This window comes from Heterocephalus glaber, unplaced genomic scaffold, assembly GCF_053883595.1.
Source record: "Heterocephalus glaber isolate CG9 unplaced genomic scaffold, H.glaber_assembly_v1.0 deba00001594, whole genome shotgun sequence".
NCBI lineage: Eukaryota > Metazoa > Chordata > Mammalia > Rodentia > Bathyergidae > Heterocephalus > Heterocephalus glaber.
The window spans coordinates 19125550-19139051 of record NW_028258369.1 but is presented as its reverse complement, the minus strand read 5'-3'; the positions used below and the strand labels follow the sequence as shown (position 1 = coordinate 19139051).

Below are 13502 nucleotides of genomic sequence, written 5' to 3'. Positions count from 1 at the left end.
GGTGAGTATTCTACAAATACTACCAATACTAACTGTTATTGCACTTATATTGTCACCATTACCCATTAAATATTATTTAATTGAAATATATAAAGCAAGAACCAATTAGAAGTTCCAACTTGAGCAGAATTATACTCTTATCAAAAGCCAGAAAACCTGGTATCCCAGTCCAGGATTTCCTGGTTCAAATTATTAGCTATAGCAAAAGTCTTGTTATAATAAACCCCAAGTGACATAGCTATTGTCACCTAAGGCTTCTCTTTCCCCTTTTCCTTCCTTGTCTGGGTCTCAAAGCACCAGGTAGCCCAACTGAAACACAAGGTTACTAGAAATGCAAGCTGGGAATTAATGTTTATTCACACCTCAGTTCCTGTAGGTGATATTAATTTACCTGTTTCCACGAGCAGTCCAGGTCTACAAAAATGAAAACCCATTATTTTCTTGGCCCTTAAGGCCACACAACTCAATTCTCTTCCAATTTCTCCAAAGAGTTGATTAACTTCTTGGGCTCAGCATACTCCACTTGGGTCCATCAATATGCCACTTAATAAGGGGTTTCTCAAATTACTTTTTAAAAATTCTTTTATTGATATATTTTAGGTATACAATATGTTTACATTTATCATTGGGTGCTTGTACCTGTACACGATGTATCTTAGTTCTTATTTTTTTCCCCGTTGCCTGTGCACCCTTCACCCTCTCCACCCTTCCCTATTTACATAGATTTTGTTTCCATTTTTTTTCCTTTGCTCCTAATTTTTCCTTTCCCTTCTTTCCTTTTCCCTTCCCCTCCCACCACCCCTATACCTTTGGACCTTTTCCTATTTCAAATTAGCAATTATTCTTTTTAATAATTTTAATCCTTATTTACACTTTCAGTTTCTCACAATTCTAATGGATCTTGAAAATCTTTGACTATTTAATAGCTCTGGTGAGATATGGATAGGAATTTTTCTTCAAGATTATAAGTAATTTTTTAAATCTCTGCCTCTTCTCAAAACAATCATTGTAATAGGATCTCTGCGCTTACTTCCAAAGTATAATAATCAGCACAAACAATTTCCAGGGTAACCAATCTCAGAAAATCCCAGGGCTGGCTCCTGAATCCTCAGTTGAATCTTCCAGAGCTGTTACTACTTCCCTTGTTGCATCTTTGAGGAAGGCATGTAAAATAACATTGGTCCTGGACTGACTAAATAGCTATTCATCTACATTTATGCTTATGTTTTCTTTAAAACATGATATAACAATAATATTTATTATATTCTGAAAGGAGTAGGTTAAAACATGATATAGCAATAATATTTGGTATATTCTGAAAGGAGTAGGCATCATTCTTTTTTTAAAATTCAGATAAAATTCACAGAGTGTAGAACTCACCCTTTGTACAATTCAATGATTTTTAGTGTACTCACAAGGTTGCACAATCATTACCTACATCTAGTTTCAGAACATTTCATTACCCTAATAAGAAATCTTATACTTTTTAGCAGTCACTCCCCATCCTTCTACACTGCCAGGTTCTCACAACTACTAATATACTTTTCTGTCTCTATTCATTTGCCTATTCGGGACATTTTATATAAAAGCAATCATACAACATGTGGTCTTTTGTGATTAGTCTCTTTCATCTAGCATAATGTTTTCAAAATTCATCCATGTTGTAGCATGGTTCAGTACTTCATTTCCTTTGTTGCTAAATAACCTTCCACCGAAGGGTAGAACACACTTCGTTTATCCATTTATCAGTTAATGAATAGTTGTTTTCACCATTTTGGCTAGATGAATAATGTTGCTATAGTATTCATGTACAAGTTTTGGTATGGCCATGTTTTTATTTTTCTTGAGTATATCCCAGGAGTAGATTATTGGGTCACAGGATAGCTCTGCTTAATATTTAAAGATTGACCGTTTTTCAAAGCTGCTGTATTGTTTTACTCTTCTACTGACAATGTATGAGAATTAAAAGTTACATACATTCTTGTCAACATTTGCTATTATCTGCCTTTTTGATTATAGCTATCTTGGTGGTATCTCTTTGCATCTTGATTTGCTTTTTCTTAATAGCTAATGAAAATATTCTTACCAATGAACACAATAACTAATTTCATTTTTCACACATTACATTCCAAGTCTTTTTGCCATATTATGACATAGTTGTAATCATGGTATCACTCTTTATCTAAGCAATGCTTCAGAGAGGATGTAAACTTTAGAACAAGGTGCCATATCCCAAAGGCGTATCTCCAGGATGTGGGAGGACCATTGTCAGCACACAAACTCCTTCAGTCAATCACTTGATTGTGGTATGAAACACACTTTCCCTTATTCAAGCACCAGATTGGAAGAATCAGAATCTTGCTATCAAAACAAAACTTCTTGTTTCTGCAAATCTTGAATGTGTCATGTCATGTATCAGGGTCAAAGTTTATTTATTTGGATATAACATCTGGTTGAGCCATAAAATACAGATGGAGCCTTCTCAGATAGATATGGGACCAAGTCATCAAAAACAAATTTAGAAGGGGGAAATAATCTCTGCAGGGAACTTTTACATTAAATTATAAAATCTATATCATAGTGCTCAAATCCCAGTCAGACCCATATTTCACTAACTTCCCAATCCATATTCAATTCCAGTTGGATTTCTCCCAGTTCTTCAAGCATACTATATTCCCTCTTAAATAGGCCATTTCTTCTTGCCAGAGGGCTATCCTCCTGCTCATCCACCTTTTTCAGTTGAGATATCCCATACCTCCTTAGTCCTTGTGTCCATTTCCCTTCACTACTATGAAAAATTATCACAAATTCAGGGGTGTAAAACAATACAGTTATAGTCTCTTACAACTCTGCAACTCAGGAGCCTCAGTAGGCCAAGATCAAAATGTCTGAAGAGTTGTATTCTTTCTTTGGGCTCTAAAGGAGAACCTGTCCCCTTGCCTTTTCATGCTTTTGGAGGCTGCCATATCACTTAGCCTATGGATTCTCCCTCCATCTTCAAAACCAGCGAAGTAGCATCTTCAAAATCTCTCCCACCTCTCCTGCCATACCTCTCTCTGTCTCTCTGTCTCCTTTTCCACCTCTCTCTCAGGATCTCTCTCTCCCCACCCTCTCTCTAACTAACCCTCCTACTTCCCTCTTATATGGACTTTTGTGATTGCACTGGTCCCGTCCAGACAATCCACAATAGTCTCAGACCCACAAAGTTCCTTTTGCCATGTAAAGTGGCCTATTCACAAGTTTAGGACATGAACATATGAGATTAGGATGTGGACATTTCGGGGAGGCATTATTCCATCTACCACAACCCTCCTGTCATAATGCCTTAGCACTCTGAATAACTACAGAGATTTATTAATCAAAATCATTGCTATCATAGGCTATAAGTACTTATAGGGCCAGGCCTATTTGCTCTGCATATATCCTGGGGGTTCAGTACATAGCTGGCACTCAGCAGATATTTAATGATGACCTAGCTGAGTGGCCAGTTTGGTTTTGCTAGACCAGAGTTCCTGGAAGATAGGGAGGAAGAAGGTTAAGTTGCTATTGTAGAAGGAATTCTAATGCCTAGCTAAGCAGGTTGCATTTCAGTCCATACACAGTGAGATCCATCAAAGGTTTTTGAACAGGGAGTTAACATTAGTACAACTATATCTTTCGAGTATGAGGTCAAGATGAGAACAGGATCAACTGAAGGTAGGGTGACCAAGTAGGGACTACAGCCAGTAAGAGCTGAAATAAGGCAGTGGTAATGAGAATGAAAAGCTAGGAGAGCTGTAAGGACTCAAATACATTTTACCCAAAGCGTTTCTAGAATGGACGAAGTAAACACTACAGAATGTGATAACTTGTAGAAGAGTGAAGAAAGAAAAGAGGAGAAGAATGGAAGATATTTTGGCCTGAGAAAATTGAAGAATAGTGACACCAACCAAAATAACGAATACATAAAGTGGAACACGTTCAGAGAAAGGGGAACTTATTTGTTCTGCTCCAGTTATGTAGAGTCTGAGTCCAGTGGTCACCTTCAGCCAGATGTTCAGCAGGAATTTTAAAAATATGTCAGGTGCTCAAACACAAGATCCCAGCTAGACACAGTAGATTCTCCTAGAGAGATGATGGCTGAAGTCACCAAAGTGCATGAGATAATCAAGGGAGAATTACTTGAAAGAAAAACAGAGCGGTGTGGAAGGCTGGACAAACAAGCCCAGAGACAGTGGAACAGGACAAGGCCTTAGAAGTAAGGAGGAAATTGAGATTTTCAGTGGGTAGAAGGAGGAACTAGGAAGGACAGTACTCTCAGTTCCTCCTGGAAGTCTGGCCAAAGGAAGTGTAATAAATTAAAGGATAAACGTAAGACATTTTAGGTAAATGGATGCATTTCAGAACCATAATCTTAAGTGCAATAAATCAGACACACAAGTTTAATTATCACATTGTTCCTCTTGTGTGAGAAACCCAAAGTATAACTAAGAAGCAAAATGGAGGATAGATATGAGGAAGGAGGAAGAACTTGTTCAAATGGGAAAGGAAACAAGGTGGGGGAGGGGTAAGGAAAGGAAGGGAAAAGGTATTTTAAAAAGAGAAAGAATTGAAAGGAAAAAATGGAAACAGAGCTTTTGTAAATGGGGAGGGGTAAAAGGGTTGAAAGGGTGGAAGGGGAATGGGGAAAATGAATTAAGATATATTATATACAGGTACAAATTTCCCACGATGAATATGATCATTATGTATGGCAAACATGTACTAACAAAAAACAATGTAAGAGCCTCGTAATTTGGAGACCTTTGAGAGAATTGTTTCAAAAACTAATGGGGATAGACAATAGATTGCCAAGGTTTCATGGGCTCAGTGGAGAATGGAAATAGTCATGGTTGCTTACTCTGTCCAGAACTTTAGCAGTTGATTTTGAGAGTCAAGAAGGATTTCAGGGTAGTTCTGCACTGAATCTGAGTTTCGGCTGCTTAACCTTCTTTTTTCCCCCAGTTTCTCTCTTTAATGGTGAAATAAGGAAGTCCAATCCTCAAACTCTAAAATTCTGGTGAAAGTTCAATCACGAAGCGTCTGTGAAGCTGTTTTCACAGTATTCTGTAAGTCAAAACTTACCTCCAAAAGGAATTCTAGCAGAGAGATAGTGCAAGAAGGAGTTTTCAAGTTAAATAACTTTTCTACCTTAAAATTTCTTCAGGAATTATGATAATTTCAGATATAATTTTTTGTAAAGCACCCTTTGTCAATTTCCTGTTTGAAGCTATTTTGTTCCAATTACTTCCTCTTTGGTGATATAGGTGAGCTTCTATTTTTAATCATAATACAATTCCTCTCTGTTACACTTTAAATTTTAGTTCTAGTTTCAATTATTATATATTTACCATTCAATTTTTCCCTAGAGAGATATTTAGAGACTCCATATTTTTTATTTCTTCAGCATCCTTTGAAGAAATCCATATTTTCCAATTCAAAGCCTTGGTTGACATACACCAGGTAATAAGGAAATGACAGAGTGAAGCCAGAAACTATGAGAGAAAACGGTGCTGAAACACAAAACCTAGATCTCAGTTTCTTGTATACAAAGTGTCTCGACCTTTGTACTACTGACACTGCAGGCTGCTTCTTTATTATGGGGGGGGGGGCGCTGTCCTTTGCATTGTAGAATGTTTAGCAGCACCTCTGGTTTCTACCCACTAGATCCCAATAACGCCCCCCTGTTCAGTGCTAGCAATAAAAAATGCCACCAGCCATTACCAAATAGACTCCGGGGTACAAAATAACTCTGGGTTGAGAACCACTGATCTAAACCCTAAGAAAAGTCCAGATTTTACGAAAACAAATGTAAGAGTTCTGCATTCAAGTACTTTAACAGTGCAAGAAAACAATTTGCCAAAATGGAGAAGTGGGATATATTAGGCTTATATGCCAATTTCCATTTGTTTACAGACTGCTTGGCATTATTCTCTCATGCCCACCTCCTGTGAGTATCTATTTTTCACCATTTCATATATCGAAACCAGATACTGGACTGATTCTTGTAAAATATATAGCTTATCATGTTATACCTTCAGACTTAAAAATCACCCAGTTCTCCTCTTCTCTAAAGCAAAATTTCTCTGCTCTAGCACTAATTGCCTTGGCCAGATAATTCTTTGTGTGACTGTCCTGAACACTGTCAGGTGCTTAGGAGCATTCTTGCCTTCTGTAGAAGATACCAATAGCAACTCCCCTGTGGTAGGCAGAATAATGTCCAACCAAAGATTTCCATGCCTGAATCCCTGTTACCTGTGTGGCAAAAGGGAATAAGGTTTCAGATGCAATTAAAGGTCACTAATCAGATGGCCTTATAATAGTGAGATCATTCTGGATTATCCAGGTGAACCCAGTGTACTAACAGCGTCCTGAAGACATCCAGAGGAACAAATGACTAGGGAAGAAAGGTCAGGAATGTGACATGGTTGACTCTGCAGATGAAGGAAGTGGGCCACTGACCAAGGAAACACAACAGACCTTAGAGACTTCAGAACAAACACAGTCCTTCCTATACCTTGAATTTAGCCTAGTGAAACCTGGTGGAGCTTCTGATCTCCAGAACTGTAAGATAGTAAGTTTGGGTTGTTTAAACCCATGAAATTTGTGGCTATTTGTTACAGCAGTTATAGGAAACCAATACATCATCACCTCCATCAGTTGTGACATGCCAAAATGTCTTCAGACCCTTCCAAATGTCCTATGGGGACAGTCACCTTCAGATTCAGAGTCACTGCTCTATATAACAGTGTCCAAACTCCTGAGAAATGCACTGCGATACTCTTCAAAATACCTGCTGAACATGATCATTCAACAAACAGGGAGACACATCCGATGCTACAGGCACATCAAGCTTCTCACTTCAGAAACACTCTACATCCTTTCACCTTTCTGTAGATGTCATGCCAAGGGGCTCTTTGAAGGGTAGAAAATGTGCTTTGGCTCTTTTGTCATTTTTATCCACATCTATAATAATCTCCCTGCCCAGTTTGCTAGAATTCTAGTTTCATCAGGTCACTACATTGAAAGCCCTGTGGTTGCTGCATATATGAAACAGTGAGGCCCTAACATCCCCTTCCAAGCACATTATTGCTCTGAAGCTCCTGTAATTATGATTTGTCTAAAACACTGGCATTATCAGCATCTTTGTGCCTTTGTGCATTTATTCCTTTCTCTCTCATCAAGAGATGACTTTTCTTTTCCCCCCTTGTAAATGCCAGGCATCTTTGAAAATCAAGTTGAAGTATTCTCTATACAGTGCAGACTTTAATGACCCCCCCACCCCCGCAAAGGGCAGTGAGTTACCACTCTACCCATGTTGGTCTCCTGTGGTGTTGTCCCTTCTGTACTGTCCCTATCAGTTGGCTAATCTGTCCTCTCATTAGACAGAGAGTTCATTAATAGTTGAGGGCATACTGTAGTCTCTCTGCATTCCTGGTAACTAGAGAAATGCTTCTGCTTAAGAAATGCCTGTGAGCTGGGGGTAATGGCACACACCTGTAATCCCACCTACTCTAGAAGCTGAGACAGGAGGATCAAAAGTTTGAGGTTCGCTTGGACAATTTAGTGAGACCTTGCCTCAAAATAAAAAATAAAAGGGGCTGAGGATGTAACTCGGGACTCTCTCAGTTCAATCCATAGTATCAAAAAAATGCCTGTGACATGAATGAAGAGAAGTATAGGAGTCACAGAAGGAAGTAAAGAGGTCATTTTAATTATGTATTATAGGAGCTGGTAAACTCTGTCAGCTGTGGGCATAATCCCAGCTCTGGTCCAGAAGAATTAGGAGGATTCCAGGACTGAAACCAGAGACCATATCCCTTTATCTCTGACCAGAGGCAGGGGCAGAGCTTGGCTGCTAAGAACACAAGTTGAGAAACATGCACCAATTCTCACCGTGTACCATGTAGCCCTTTGTCTTCTCCCCTTTACTACTCATAGACATTTCTAGCCAACATGTCCATAAAATAGATGCTGTTAAAGCAATACTGAAACATAGTGTGGAAATATTTACAGAGTTATACCTGAATTTCCCTGACACCTTCCAGGATTAGGCCATAAAACAGCCGTTTATGAACCTGGAGTGAGCACAAGGAACAGGGCTATAGGCATTTATGAGAATCCTGGGACTGGGAGCCCTTGTATCAACAGTTTAGGTTAAAACAAGAGAATCTGCTGAAATCTACTAAATGGAAATGGATGTGATCCATCACTGGCTAAGCCTGAAAGTGAACTCTCAGGTTTTCCTATAGATTCAGGGGAAAAGAAATAGAAAATTTGTATGAACTATTACAGGTACATGAAGTCTGCAGGCCTGACTTCAGGGGGATGCTCATGGTTTTGGAATCAGAAGAAGGCCCCTGGGAAACTTCTGGGCCATCTGATAGTCCTTTTGTGGGCACTCACAAGATTGCCAGAATGGGTCACTACATTCACCTTCACTAATGTAGCTGCTCTCAATTGAGGTGATTTTCACCCCCAGAGGATATTTGGCAGTTTCTAGAGACACTTTTTTGTCACACTGGTAGAGAGGAGTGCCACTGGCATCTAGCGGGTAGAAAGCAGGACGCTGCTCCACCTCCTGCTATATGGAGGACAGCCCTACAGCAAAGAATGTTTCATCTGCAGATGTCAGTAGTATCAAGGCTGAGATTCCCTGAGCCAGAGCAACCAGCAAAATACAAAGATCGAATCTGTATGAGCCAGATCTCCCTTCTGTGGCCCTAAGCAACAGTGCAAGGTGCTAGTTTGCTTGACTGTGGACAATCATTAATAAAGATTCTCTTTCAGGACAAAGAATGGAGCCTGCTTGCAAATGAGGATAGGCAGTGCCCAGTAGGATGAATTTTCTTGGTTTCTGAGAGAGCCCTAGGGTGTTAAATGTTTCAAAAGTAATCCAGGTTATTAAATTCCAAACCTAGGATTTAGGTTAGGTTATCTTGGCCTCTGCTAAACAAAATCATCATCCAACCTGCATGCCAGGGTACCATCCAATCACTTCATATCTGCCTCCAGCATAAAGGGATTCCCGCTACCCCAGCCCTGTACACAAATAAAACTTTTATGAAAAAAATTATTTTTGCTAGATAGCTATGCACTTAATTTTTGTTTTGTTTTGCTTTGGTACCAGGGATCGAACTCAGGACCTTGTGCTTGCGAGGCAGGCTGCGGAACCACTGAGCTAAATCCCCGGCCCTATGCACTTAACTTTAATCACTGCAAAAAGTTGAAAGTCAAGGTATATGAGCTTCATTCAGAGTATTCAAACATGATAAGGAAGTCAGATGTCACTCAGTATTACTGCAGTCAGTTCAGATACCTGTCCATTGATTATAAGATTTTGATGGATAAGAAAATAATTTTCAACAAGTGAGATGATCTACAGTCAAACACTTTTTGGGCATAACAGCAATGAACAGTGTCTGTATAGTACATTCTAAGTACAATATATGCAGTTGCTAAGAAAACCATGAACAGTCTCAATAATGCAATCGGTTTCAAACACAAATGCCAGTGGCTATCTAATCCAAGAAGTTGGCTTACTTTTTCACTTCTCTCAACTCCTTGAGATTAATCTGATAATGTGTGTTTTGAAACAGAACAGGAAACCAGCTTCTCCTAGAGAGCAAGAGTTCAACATTTTTATTTTGATCCACGTTCTAATTCTTAGTCCCCTAGTTTAAAGTTAATATCTGCTTGCTGCTTCAACTTTTCTTGCTACTGCCTACCTTCCTCAAGAAAATGGGCAACACAGCCAGGTTTGTTAAGGTTTTTTTGTAAACCATACCCCCGCAGCAGCAGAAGTCACTTTGACACAGTAACTAACATTAATAATATGTGGTGCTAATATTTCTGAGAGATAATACTGGTTTTTCTATTAAAACTGAAATCTAGCAGTTATCTTATGTTGATAGAGCTGAGTATGATCTTGGATGTTATTTTCAAACTGTTTTGCTTGGTTGTGTTTCCTTTATTTAGTCTAAATCTCTAGCAATTACATAGTATTCCGTTTCATTTCTGTAATACTAACTGTGCTTTAAAATATTTAATTACAACTGATGGGATCTCCCTTCCCTTATGGAAACAGATCCAAGGCAAATCTATAGAGTTGGTGGACTGAAAGGGATATAAGAATCAGTCATTTTTAACCAACTACTATTTATTCTCTAAAAGCCTACTGCTTTCCAAGTTCCCACCAACCACAGTCTCCCAAAAGCTCTATTCTCCATTCTTAACCAGAAAGCAAGCATTTTAAGGGTATCAAATAGCTGCCTCTGAGTTCCCTACTTACTGTTGGTTCCTGATTCATGTCTATTTCACTACTAATTGTCCTTAGTGGAATTTGGGCATATTTCCATGATATTTCATACTCCTAGGCAGAGAAAGTATTCAGTACCATGGATTTCTGAAATTACACCTTTAGGGAAAAGAAATCCAAACTAGAGAATTCTAGTAGTCCACAAAGACTCCACTCTGCCTCCCAAACATGTGTGCATGCAGCACACACACACACACACACACACCCCTCCGTACACACTCAACAACATCCTTCAGACTGATGCTCCTGAATTCTCTGTAGAACAACCAGATGACACATACATAAAAATATATTTCATCTGATCATTACAAACAGCTTATCAATAAATGATTTAAGTTTCAAAAAATATCAACATTGGCTGAAGGAATAAGATGACCCCCTGAAACTGCCTGCAGCACAAACAGGAAATCAGAACACCATCTCTTCCACCAGCTAACCAGTCCTACAGGACATACACTCAGGTGTCCACTAGGCTTGTCCTGTTTCCAGGCACCACTTGACCAGCCTAAGTCCAATAGCTACACCATGGAAACCCCTCAGCGGGTGCTTGGCATTACAAACATATTTTAAAATATTAAAGACAGCTCCTAGAACTGCCTGGAGTTTCCAGCTTTGGGCCACGAGGCTGGACGGCGCCGGTCCCTACCTCAGACTTCCACACGATGTAGGGGTGACCGCGATTGTTGGGTGGGGGCTGAAACTTCCTCTGCTGGAGCCACCTCCTGGGAGAAGCAAAGATGCCATTGGGGCCTCCTCCCGAGGAACAGAGGATGCTTGCCCCGCCGCGGCCACTGCCAGGCCCAGCCAGGACCGAAGGCAAGTCCCAGCCCATGCTCTTCTTGAGACCACTTCGACCCAAGGGGACTTCGTAGTCAAAGTGGAAGCTGCCAGAAGGCGACTTCTCCTGCGGGGTGCTGGGTGTGGAGAAGGACGAGCAGAAAGGTCTGTGTGTGGGGAGCCAGTTGGCCCGAGAAGTCAGGCTCCGGGGAGAAGACACCGAGCGGGGGCCAAGATTCTCGGCTAGGGGCTGCGGGGAGTAGAGGCGGCCTGCTGTGGACCCCCGAGCGCAACCCTCTGTTCCCGTCTCGCTCCCGCAGCCGCCGATCAGGGCTGGGTCCAAGCTGCGGGTCTGGCGCAGCTTCCTCTTCGAGAAGCCCTTGGCTGAGGCCGCGCCGCCAGATGCGGGCGAGGAGCAAGAGAAGACGCTGTGGAGCAGGCTCTGTGCGGACATCTCGAAGAAGCTGTGCCTGAGGGCCACCTTCTCCTTCTTCTCTCTCCCTCCTGGAATCCCGGAGGCCTTGGGCTGGGAAAAGAAGGCGGTTTGGGAAAAGCTGCCAGGAGGGCCACGCTGAGGTCAGTGCCCCGCTCACGCACCGCTAGCGCGCTCTAAGTGCCCCTGAGGGGGCAGCAGCGGGAGATCCATCACCCGCCTTCTAGGAAAAAGGGCTCCGACCGCTAGAACCTTGCCTGGAGCCCAAGTGGCAAACAGCGTAGGAAAGAGTTGGGTGGGAGGTCAGGCGCTCTCTCGGCTCCTAACTCCAACTCGCCAGCGCCACTCCCCCTTCCTAGCCTAGGCGGGAGACACCGCGCTAGGGCTCGCTGCCTCTGGACAACTTGGAAGTCTCCAGCAAGCTCCTCCTCACAGCCTGAGGACCGTCCAGGGGGCTGGGGAGGAGGCTGCCCGGGCGTGCGCCCAGGGAGTGTCCGCCGCGCTCTCCGCTCGCTCGATGAGAACTTCGGCCCTGGAGCCGAGCGCCTCAGCTGAGCCCTCGGTGCACCCTCGCGATGCCCTGTCGCCTGAGCCTGTGCTTTTGGGCTCCGCTGGGCTGCTGCGCCCACGCTTTCGACTGGCGAAGTCCAGGAGTGTGTCCAAGTTCAAAGCTCCTGCGGGAACTCGGTCTTGCGGCAAAGTAGGACACCGTGCGAGCTTCGCCCAGGGCCTCGCAAGGGCTAAGTGACTATGACGCGAGAGAATTGCCGGCAGCGCTCAGCGCTCTTCGGAACGGAGGGAGCTCAGGGGACCCCCTCAGGAGCGGGTGCCCCCGTTCCGCTGTAGAGCGACACTCGATATTCGCAGCCAGCTTTGGGCCTAGAACAGAAGCGGAGATGTCCCCGCACGCTCGCGCTAGAGGCAACGGGTAGGGAGTGGCCGGGATGGGGAGGGCCAGGGCAACTGAGGGTCTGGAGCAGGGGCGGGGCCTGCAGCAGGAGAAAGCAGGACGTGAGGTTTTCCAGGCGCCAAACCTGGGAGCAGCGCAGAGCGGGCAGCTAACCTCAGAGACCCGGCCTCTCCCGGGGAGAAAGTCCGGAGGATGAAAATGCAAACCATCTCCTCCCCCAGATGGAGGGGCGCTCCAGCTCCACTCACGTTTCTGGAAAGGAAGGGAAGTGTCAGATTGCACCCCACCCACTGGTGTCAGATGGGCAGCCCGGGACGTTTGTACAGAAGTTGGAGTTAAATTCCCCACCACCACCACTACCACTGTGTTTCTTTTTTAAAAGGAAGGAGAGCGGTGCAGTCAAATGCTGCGGTCGCCCATTAACTGGCTGGAGGTGGGAACCTACTAAGAAGAGTGGAGGGGATGGAGTCCTCTCCGAGTAAGGGCCGTGAGAGCTTAAACTGCTCCAGGAGGAGGGGTGAGTGGAACTGGACAGGGGCAGGCGCCAGGCGAAGTGTCAGTGGAGAGCCCACGCAGGTAGGCGCCGACCAAGTGATCTGTCTCCGCCTCCGCACCCGGACGCCTCTTCGAGCAGAGCAGCACGCGGTGGCAACAATGCTGGGTAGCTGGAAAACGCTGGCGAAGTCAATATTCTGGGCTCCCAGATGAGTCTAGAAGCAGCTTCTCTGCCCGGACTCCCGGGACCAGTAAAGCACAGAGCATCAGCCACCGCTTGGGGGGCTTTTTGATGGAAAGCTTACGTTTTGCAAGGTGTTTTAACAACCATCTCAGCAGGGAGCACACAGAATGTTGGAGATGCGTGTGTACTTTTTGTGTTTGTGTGTCCCCTTTTACCACTTTGGGATGAAAAGAATTTTATATAAGTGGAAAGATGACTTTATCATTTCTTTTATAAAAAAAGGTTTACAAGATGGGGAAAGGAAAGAATGGAAAGGAAAAATTATGAGAAAAGAAAAAAATGGAAACGAAATCTATGTAAATAGGGA

At 43.1% G+C, this 13502-nt stretch overlaps 1 protein-coding gene across 2 annotated transcripts in view; it reads right to left on the bottom strand.

The window, feature by feature from the left end:
• The window catches only part of Arhgap6 (Rho GTPase activating protein 6), a 499561-nt gene extending 487994 nt beyond the window's left edge, over positions 1-11567 (bottom strand). For both annotated transcript variants that reach the window (XM_021249114.2, XM_021249115.2), the window contains exon 1: positions 10983-11567. In XM_021249114.2, coding sequence (XP_021104773.2) covers positions 10983-11567 — 585 coding nt within the window. The remainder of the gene's footprint in view (positions 1-10982) is intronic.
• Between the last annotated feature and the right edge of the window lie 1935 nt (positions 11568-13502).